The sequence below is a fragment of the Falco peregrinus genome, chromosome 10, assembly GCF_023634155.1.
Source record: "Falco peregrinus isolate bFalPer1 chromosome 10, bFalPer1.pri, whole genome shotgun sequence".
Lineage (NCBI taxonomy): Eukaryota > Metazoa > Chordata > Aves > Falconiformes > Falconidae > Falco > Falco peregrinus.
The window spans coordinates 11611202-11621898 of NC_073730.1; the positions used below are offsets into that span (position 1 = coordinate 11611202).

The 10697-nt window shown below is 41.5% G+C and overlaps 1 protein-coding gene across 1 annotated transcript; it reads right to left on the reverse strand.

Moving 5' to 3' along the window:
- Positions 1 to 528: 528 nt before the first annotated feature.
- On the reverse strand, positions 529 to 10136 carry PRPF38B (pre-mRNA processing factor 38B). Its single transcript, XM_005237304.3, has 6 exons — positions 9712 to 10136; positions 6229 to 6297; positions 5783 to 5934; positions 5636 to 5696; positions 2864 to 3087; positions 529 to 2603 (listed from the first exon to the last, which is right to left on the reverse strand). The coding sequence occupies exons 1-6, from the start codon at positions 9994 to 9996 to the stop codon at positions 1751 to 1753; spliced, it is 1644 nt and encodes a 547-aa protein (XP_005237361.2). The 5' UTR covers positions 9997 to 10136; the 3' UTR covers positions 529 to 1750.
- Positions 10137 to 10697: the final 561 nt, after the last annotated feature.

The following is a 10697-nucleotide window of genomic DNA, read 5'->3' on the forward strand; positions in this document are numbered from 1 at the left end:
TAAGATCAGGTAACAAAAGTGTCAACAGTATCTGAACAACCTCAGTATTAAAAGATTTCTACTACTAAGGATCATGGTGACAAAGGAAAGGCTAACAATTCAGAAAACAGTAAAATTAGGGAGGAAGAAAAAACTGAGTTTGTAATCTTTTGCTTCCTTGAATCCTATGGAATGAAGCATATTGTTAGAAATTCAAGCAATGTTTGTTTTCTTCTAGAGGTTTAAAAAAACAAACAAACAATATTTAAATATGCCTACATGACCTGCATCACACAGAAGCAAAAACTGCATAAATAACAATTTATTTCTAGCTTCAGGTCACTTCATGATCATGAATGAGTCACAATTAATGTTCTTCCTATTTTGGGGCTGCTGCATTTCTCTGTTAGTTTCATCTTCCTTATAAAGGTCCTCGCTACATGAAATCCCTTACTCGTACCAAGTGTCACTTAGTCTGAAAATGAAACGTGGAGGAACCCAAACACTCTTCAACTGGCAAGGAACATGCAGGGAAAAGCTGACACCCAATACAAAGGAATTAATTGAGAGTTTATTCCAGATGGTTCTCCTCACTTAGTATACAAGTCATCAGAATAATCTATCAAATAGACTTGGACTTTAATGATATGATTTTTTTTTCTATAATGCATTTTGGTTTTTGCTTCTAACAACCTGTTTAAAAAAAATCTGCCAGATGAAATGTTCAGCACAAACTGCAAACCTTACTATTTGTAGAAAATATGACTTAAAAAAGGACACTATCAGGTAATTGTTATTTTAAATGTTTACACTTATAAAAATGCTTTGGAAGCTTGAAACGGAAATCCTTTGTAATAATTTTCTTCTTCCTACCTCCCTCTTCCTGTCTTCAATGCCTTTATTAGCCCAGGATTATCATAAATGACAAGAGTGCAGCTGCTGACTAAACGCATTAAAAGACCACAAATGGGTAAATTGTGGTTTTTAAAAAAAATATGGAAGCATGTAACCTTTTTTCTTCCAAACAAATAAAAAGCATAGATGGCTACGGTTCTCATCTGTCAACCTTTACAGTGTCCGCTTGAGGTAGCCTTTCTGAAGATTTCCTAAACAAGCCCCAACATAATCTAAATCTTTGCATCAAAACCACTATCTCCTTGAAAGTCCACTCTCAACACCAGTGGTGATCAACAACATAACACATTTTAAAAGCTTTTGAAAAACAGCAGGTACAGTGGACATAAATGTTAATTCTAAATCTCCAGCCCTCAATGTACATTGTATGCACATAAATATCTCAGCTATAATACACATTCAAGATCCATCCCTAAAAGCCATACCATTATGTAAAGCACAGCCATGCTAACTTCAGGATACAAACCATAATTCCACGTCTACAAAATGAAAGTAGAATTAGTGGCAGTTTATTGCCTCATACAAATTTAACCAACATGGCAACCATGCCAAAGGAATTAAAACATTTTCAGGACATATGTACAGACTGTACATTTCAGAAACATCTGAACAATAAAAATGCAAGAACAATCTCTGCATTACGAATTAAACTAAACAAATGGTTTGAAACCGTCAATGCATTGAATGGGTTTACAAAGGCACTTCCCTACCCAAAATAGGAAATGACAATCTGCAGCCTAGAGGGAGGTTGGAGAAGAGTGCTCATCAACTACTGCACAATCTCAACTTTAAGAAAAAATAAGCAGGATTTAATCAAACATTTATAGGATTCAATGTGATCCACTTCTGAAAGAGTTCACACAGTCTCATCTTTGTTTTTATGTTGCTTTTCTTGGCTCTCTCGTTCCGTGCTTTGGCTCCTTCGACGATCGTGTCTGTCTGAATGGTCCTTGCTATCACTGTGATCATGTTTGTGGGAACGTTCTTTGCTTCTGCTACGCTTTCTAGATTTTTCTTTGCTGGGACTCTGGTCTCGTTTTCTGGACTTCTCAACACTATCTGTTCTTCCTCTGCTTCTGCTTCTACTTCGTTTATTTGACTTCTCTTTACTTTCATTTTTATGCTTACTTGATTTCTCTTTGCTCCTGCTTCTGCTGCGCTTACCTGTGTTCTTACTTCGGCTCCTACTCCTATGCTTTCTTTCCCGGCTTCGACTTCTACTATGTTTTCTCTCTTTTTTGGAATCCCTCTTGTCATCCCGGTGTTTCTTGTCATCTTTGTCATCTTTGTGTCTCCTCTCTTCCGTATCACCCTTACTTTTCCTTTCTTTCGACCTTTCTCTGGATCGATCTTTTTCCCTCTCACTACCTCTTTCCTTATCATAATCCCTCTCTTTTTTCCGGCTCCTTTCATTTTCTTTCTCTCGCTCCCTATCCCTGTCTCTCCTATCTCCTTTCCTGTCACGACTTCGACTACGGCTTCTGTATCTGTCCCTGCTTCTGCTTCGCCTCCGTTCGAGTGTGCGATCAGTACTCCGAGATCGCCGCCTTTCTTTTTCTCTCTCCTTAGCTTCACGTTCTAACCTCTGCCGTTCTCTCTCTCTTTCTAGTTCTCTATCAAAACTAGATGATCCATGGCCTTCCCGATGATGACTTCTGCTTCTGGATCTTCTGGGAGACCTCCTGGGACTGATGGATCGTCTTGGAGACCTTTTGAAATAAAAAATATTCAATATGAAACACAATCTTTTAAAGTTAAGGGACTTTCTTTGCTTTCCAGTTTACACTTTAGGTGCACAGTCTATATATAATCTTAAATACCAAATATAATCTGATTATTTTAATCCATTAGCAGCCACAAACATTTTGCCTATTGCCTTAAAACCAATCTCAGTAAGAAAACAACACGTTACTGGTACTAAGTAGTTCCAACATTTTAACATTCATTTTCAAAACAACACGCATATGACCTTGAACGTCTACGTTCTGCATGCCGGTCTATTTCTTCCATTCCCTCCTTGCCATCTTTCTTGATTTTTCTAGGTCTGCTTTTAATTTGCTGGTCAATGGTTTTCTGGACTGGCACAGGAATTCTTGGAAACAACGTTGAAAACCATTCAAGCTTAGTGAGGAAGGAACGAAGCATCTCCCCGATGGTCATAACGCAACCCCCACCTGCCTTCACATCCAGGTCCTGCAAAATACAAGCAAAAAATATCCTGATGGTCAAAAATGTTCATTACCGATTTAAAAAAAAAATGCTGCTACAATACTGCCCTCTTGAAGTCTCATGATTATGGAAGTTTACTTGTCTCATATTCTAATACATTTCCTTAGAGAAATTCAAACTCTGCACCCTTTGGATTTGGCAGTACGTTACAGATAGGGAATGGGACTTAATATATATGCATGCAGGCACATACTAATCCTGCAGCCATCTGGATGGTAAGGGACTGTCGATGAAGAGATTAACGCAAAATCCCCTTACACAGTCTGGTTATATGGTATGATCTTGCATTTTATTTAAACGCCACAAGTTGAGAAGTCCTCTCAAACTACATTTAATACTCCATTTTGTGGATGTACAACTGCATACCATCATACCCAACCCTGTGGCCTAAATCATTTAAGAACTACATCATTGCCTATCTGAAAATGATCATAGGAAAACCTCTAGTACAAAATGGCATCCTAACAGAATTGGAAGCAATAGCAAACCAACTGCCATGAAGCAGTGAGGTTTCTAATTTAGAAATATGTAAAAAAATAAATAAATGAACAAATAATTGGAAACGCATAATCCATGATGACCATTGTCTCTGAAAAGGGTCATTACCGCATGAAGGCCTTCTTGCTATGCCCTCTCACAGCTCAGGACATGTTAGTCAGCTATTGTCAGTCCCAAACCTATAGTGCAAGCACACAAGGAAAGTGAGATTTGTTATCTAAACAGGAAGAGAAAATCTAAATGTAAAACTGCTTGCACTCACACACATTTAAGTGTTCAGATATACAGTTTTTCCAAATATAATTCGCTGCAGAGATCTAAAGAAGAAAAAAAGGAGTTAAACGTAGCACCTGGAGAGTACGTACAGTTGAACAAAATAAACATAAGAAACATTTTTATAATTAACCCTGTGTCTTGGGAAGTTTTTCACAGCAGCATGACAAAGGATGAACTGCTTCCCCATATTTAAGAACTGGAGAAAACCCAAAATTCCTGTAGGTTTAAGTAATTCCATATATATAAATTTGCTTCGTCCTATTGAGCTTGACCAGGACTGGGGAAGAAACTCAAGACAAGCAGCCCCACGCACTTTTTCCTACATAACACAAAGCTACTGAAAGTGACTGGGAAAGAAACACTAATGCCAAAAATAAATTGGGAGTTTTTAAACAACAACAAATATATGCTGATAACCAATAACTGCATGGACTGAAATGTAAAAACTGAAAAAGGTGCTTTGAATAATGAACCAGTTAAGACCTGCACAATGAATCGCACTTGTGATGGCTTTATTATCCTGGAAATCAAGTTGTTTGTGGGACCCTGCGAATGAAGCCACCCCAATCCTCCTCATAAGTTACAATGCAACATTGCAGAGAAGAGTTCACATTAACTAGCACCACCTGAGGGAGAAGGAGGATACCACAGCAATGCAATCAAGATTTAAATGTGGTTTGATTTTTGTTACAAACATACAACACAGGTTTACCTGAAATAAAGCTGTTCCCTTTGCACAGTGTTTTTGATACTTAGCATGAAATAAGCTGTTTAAAATAAATACACTGCATTGCAGTCAGATACATGCATAATTAACACTACTTTTAATACGAGTATTTGGACATCATTTGCAATCACAACATTTGAAATTTCTTGAAGTAAATGCCTAATGTCACACTGAAGAGGGCAACTGACCATTCCTGTTCCGTTCTTAAATCTTGAATGTAATTTAAAACCTGCTCAATAAATACAAATTGCAACAGCAAATATCAGACTGCATAGTCAACTTCATAGACCGAGAAACCGCACCCACCAACTCCAACTCCACTTCTCCAGACAGTAAATCAGGGCTATGGTACCAGAGGTATTCTCCTTCTTTACTGTTCTTCAGTTAACAACCTGTGTTTCTTTTTTTGCCCCGTTAGCAAAGATATTAAGGTTACCAGACACAATACCAACTTATGCAATAATTAGGCTGTTTGTTTCTCCTCTGAAGAGATCCTGGGTTTAGTTATTCCAGGACCCGAATAATAACCACAGAGATTTTTGGTAATGTTTTTCAAGGTGAATGTTGGTTTCTACTATACACTTCCCACTCTTCTATGTAAGCACGAATTGAATTCCCCCTGTCCCAGTAATAAATGCAAAATACAAATGTAGCACTCTCAGGACTTACTATACCTTGCTTAAAAATAACTTTTTCTAAAAACCACACAGAAGCCACATTTACCCAGCCTGCTAACTGCATTCTGATTTAATAATCCTGTTTCACACAGGTTTGTAATATTTGACACAGTAACATCCTAACCAATGGAAAATTATGTTAAGTATTTGAAACCTAAGAAAAACGACCCAGGTCCCAGCTCAGACCTGCTTTCTGCACTAATTAATGACATTTCAAGAACATAACATCGCAACATTCAAACTACAGAAAACCGTATCAAAACAATGTTTAAGCCTAAAAGTAGTAACATGAAAAGAAACAAAAGAAAACAAATTATTACCCTCGCCGACATACCTCTTCATCGTCAAGAAAGGATTCAAACCAGTCCCACAGATCTGTAGGTGGCTGTGTGTACCTTAAAGTACAAAAAAAAAACCGTAAAATTTTCATACGGCTTTGTGCGTATTAGATTAGGCATTAGTTGATTATATTGACACTCACCTAATATACATAAATCCAAGAGCCCTAATATATGGAGAGTCTGTATGAGTTATAAGGCCCATCACTTGCTTACGAGTGAGTTTCAGTGTAAATAGTTTGTAGAGCAGACAAAAGGCAGTAGACACAATTCCTCCAGTTCCAACACCACGTACCTTTCAAAAGAAAAAAAATGTAGGTGACAATACTGAAGTCTGAAAGACATACCCCAAATCTACAAAAGAATGATAACTTAATATAGGATAAAATCTAAGTCTACAAACTGAGCTATGCAGAAAAAGTAACACTACTTGCATCCACAGCTCTGGAAGCAAGGGGAATGTATCAACTCTTCGTAATAAATATAATAACATCTAGGGACTGAGCCAATATACAAACAAGTTTTAGCTATGCTTGGGATATTTATTTACCAGACAGAAAAATTTAAGGCGTCACGTACTTCTACTTACCCCTCCACACATCCCTGTCTGGCCTGCTGTTTTTCTGCTCCCTTTTTCCCATGGTTCAACATGCGTAACCTGAAACGGGAGGTGAGGGGGAAGAAAGAGCATTACAATCACAACCTCCATAATGTTTAACTGCCTATGCAAACCTAATTTAAACTACAGATATCCTAAATCAATCTTAAATAGCTTGTCTTCTACCAAATACAAGATCAAGTTTGCTTTGCCGTTACAGCAAAGCACTTGTTTTGTTTAATTACCACATTAAGAAATTATAGCCACAATAATGAAGTTTAAACAAAAACAAAAAAACCCCACACCACCAAAGCAAGCACCCATGTTTATCCTATACTGCATGAACTTTCAAACACTTGATGACTAAACCCCATCATTACTATTTTCTAAGGTGACTAAACAATCACCTTTAAATAAATAAACTGTCTCTTTAACAACTTCAGTGATACCTGCTGATGTATAGCTGAAGAAGCCAAAACCTATAGCCTTATGTTCATAACTGAGCCTAACTAGAGATTCGAGTATTGCCTACAGTTAGGACACAAGATGTCTATAAAGTGTAGTATTTTAATCTAAAAAGCCAGTTTTTTCTTGTAGACTGGCCTGATGATCTTCGATAAAACAGTTCCCAAGTACTAATGAGCAATGCTTGCCTAATTCAAATCTTTTGAGATGCATTTAGAGATAAGTGCATGAACACAGTTAACCAACACCATTCCTTACATTTCACAATAAGAGTCATAAACAAGCTAAGAACAATAAAACTGCCTACGCTATATTTGAAATTGTAAAATTCAGAAAAGTCCTGGCTCAAACAAGTATATTTCCTAAACACATCAACTTAAAAAAAATAAATAAAAGCAAGTCAAAAAAGCTACAACCCTGTTATATTGGATTGGGGATAAGTCTGTGGCAAGTTATACTGTAGTTCACAAATTAAAATTCTTTAGCAATACATGAAACAAAACTGGTTATGTACACAACCACATGAAATCAAGAGATAATTTAACGGCTGGACTCATTGAACTGTTTTTTTTTTACAGTTGCTGTCTTATCTAAATAAGAAACATGACAGATGCCAATAGTTAGAATTCAAATTCCACTGTAACTTCCTGTATTAGCATCATTATGAGAAGTTCACAAATACTACAGCAGTAATGCTGCGCATCCTTCTGATTATTTATGGTTTTGCCTCTCAGAGGAAATGAAAAGTATTTTTTCTAGTCAAAGGATCAAGTATGATACTATCACGATGTAGTTGTCAATTTTCTTAATTATGGTTATATTTATTGGCCACAACCAACATAAACATGCTGGTTTTGACAGATATCAGTAATAAAACCCAAAGCTCTGAAAACAATGTTTATTTCAGAAGAAAGTATTTGAAGTTTTGATCCTACAAAGACTGCTGTATTTGCTTAACTTGTTGGAAGCATACAGATTAAATGAAGTTGAGGACATGCACACAGTGCTAAAGATCAAGGATAAAGAAAGAGGAAGTCATCCACTCTGCAAATACAGAACTGAAACAGGAGACCAATCCTACAAGTGAATTAATTCAAATATCTAGACAGAGTCCCTGTCTTCAGAGATTGTCCCTACCGCTAGCTGCCTGTATCACTCAAGATCATCTTTCCTGATAATCCAGCACCCAGAATTGTTAATTTTTTAATTAGCCACTGATTTTGGTTCCCAAACAAAGACAAAAATATTCAAAAATCCCTGGTATAGTGGATATTGCACTCTCGCACTCAAAAAAAAGCAGCCAGCAATCTTTCAGGAATTTAAAAACACTAACAATTTAAATTTTCTGCCTATCAATGAAGTACCTTAACCATCAGCTTATCTTCTCCCTCACATCTATTACCCATGAGTAACTAAGGGGCTGAGTTTTCTCTTTATTTAGCATGCAGTTTTGAGTCACGGTTTGAACTGTCAAGTTCAGTAGGCAAACTTTATGTACATTAGATTAATAAGCAGATATTTAATGGTATGTCAAAATTCCTCCCCAATTTAAGATTAAGCCACTTATGGAATGAAACACAGACAAGCAAACTATTTGGCCTACTGCAGCTGAGCTCTACCAATACCAAGAAGATGAATCCCATCAAGTATTTTTACTACATCTGAAAGGGTCCATGTAAAATACAGTAACCTCTCAAAATTTTCTTAAAATATGCTTCTTTTATAAATTTTTCAGCTCTCACCATCACTTGGAAAAATAAACTTTGCTGCTTTCCATACTGACAGTCAGAACAAATTATTTCTCTCCCATACACAGTAAGCAGTAAATTAACTCTAGAGAAGCTTTGTCAACAATCTATATTACTCTAAGTATTAGGAGAATTAAGTAGTCAGCTCCAAATGACAGAGCACAAGCAGACAAGTGCTGTCATTAAGAGGAAAAACGGTAGCACTGTTTTCATAAGGAAGTGCAAACAATGCCAAAAAATTCAAAATACTGCCGTGGAGTTACTTCTTACAGTTGTAGTGCCTTAAGTACCTTGACTTGCCCAGGCTAAACAAGACAAAAAAAGTTGTGTTTGGTTTTTTTATTACTATTTCAAAGTGCATTGAAACCCACTGACACAGTAACATTATCAAACAAAATAAATTCACCTGAGAAAAATATCTCAGTAAGCACCAAAGTACAGCTGACTGAAGACAGCAGGCTGAATTATCTAAGTTTTGCTCTCATGATCGGAACAAAGAATGTGGCTGTGTTGATGAGCATTAATTATGCATACCTCTACCTGGGAGACTGGCTTGATGGAAGCCTCGCTGCAAAACTGATTCAATCCTGCTAACAAAACAAGAACTGAGACATGGGTGCACTAATACAGTTCAGTTATCTCCCCAGCACATCCTACCTAAAGCCAAGAGAAGCGCTAAAATGAACTAGGTTTTTAATTGGGCCTGGAGGAGGGGGATCCTAACCTCTAACTGAGGAAGAAGACCACGTGCAGCCAACCTCCTGCTGAAACCACCTACAGTCAGCACTGTACCTTCTGCGCAGTTACACGGCATGGCAACTGCTAGGCAGCGGGGCCTGCTTGTCTCTAGAAGCGGCATGCAGATCGGGTCCCCTCCCCACTCTCTCCGACTGCGAGCGCAGTCCTTAGACGGCCATTTCATCCCCACTGCCCTGGCTCACGCTGCCCACTTAAAAACTGACTTACAGCTCCGTAATTCCAAACGAGACGCGACACGCGCCTCTTTTGTAAAAGAGAGAAGGCAGCACCTTCGATTCCCCCGAATAAGCGATTAAAAAAAAAAAGAAAAAAAAAAAAAAAAAAGAGAGATCTGCTCCCGTCCCTTACCGCAAGATAAGGGGCAGGAAAGCAAGAGAGAGAATCCGCAGGCCGCAACCAAAGCCTCGCCCCTCCACCAGCCCCAGCCGCGGGGAGGCCCAGGCCAGGCGCCAGCGCAGCCCCGAGGAGTCCGCGGCGCCCAGGGCGCGGCCCGCGGGCTCACCTTGAAGTAGATCTCGTCCACCACTTCATGGTAAGTCTTAAGCTCATAGAGCTGCACCTTGAAGTAGGGCGACGAGAGGATGTTGGTGAGGATCATGGGATTCAGGTTCATGGTCTTCTCGTTGCCCCAGAGCGGCAGCACGTTGCCCTGCTTGCCTGAGGCCGCCGGCTTAGGGGCTCCGCTCTGCAGCTGCTGCTGGGCCGGCGGGACGGCGCCAGGCTGGTGCTGGGCCGCCTGCTGCCCCTGGCAGTTCCCGGCGCCGACGACGGGGCTGTTGTTGGCCATGGCGGCTCAGGGCCCGGAGCGGGGCAGCGGGGCGGCGGCACGCGGCCTGCGAGGCGGACGAGCGGCCGCGCCACACCAGAGCGCGGGCTGCCGGGCCGGGCGCTGCCTCCGCCGACTGCTGACAAGATGGCGGACTCTGCGGAAGTGACGGCTTCGCCTTCCGGGGCCGAGCCGGCCAATCCCCGCGGGGGAGCGCGGCGGCGCGCGGCGGGGGCCGGGGGGAAGGGGACGAGGAGGCCGCGCGCCGCCTCCCCCCCGCGCCCGGCCGCTTCCCGCAGCCCAGGCCGAGCCGCTGCCCGCCCCGCGCCGTTCGGGGCCGCCCGCAGTAGCGCTGGCCCTCGGCCGGGGCCCGCTCGGCCGCGGGGCTGCCCCCAGCCAGGCGGCGCCTGACGGCCAAGCCGCGGGCCCCGCGGCGGGGAGAGCCCGGCCGGGGAACGCGAGGGGAGCCGGCGGCGGGCCGGGGGGCAGCCGCGGCCACCACCGTGACGCGCCGCCCTAAGCCAGGCACTCGGCACGGCCACCCCTGCCGTGGGGAACGCGGCCAGGGCGCCGCAGGAACGCGGAAGCGAGACCCGGCCGCCCGCCGCTGCCTCCACGTTAACGGAGAAGCCAAGAAATAACGACGGGGTCGCTCAGTACACAGGGATCTCGGGGGAAGAACGTGTGTTGCGGGCTGCAGGGCCGGGCCTGGTCACCTGCAA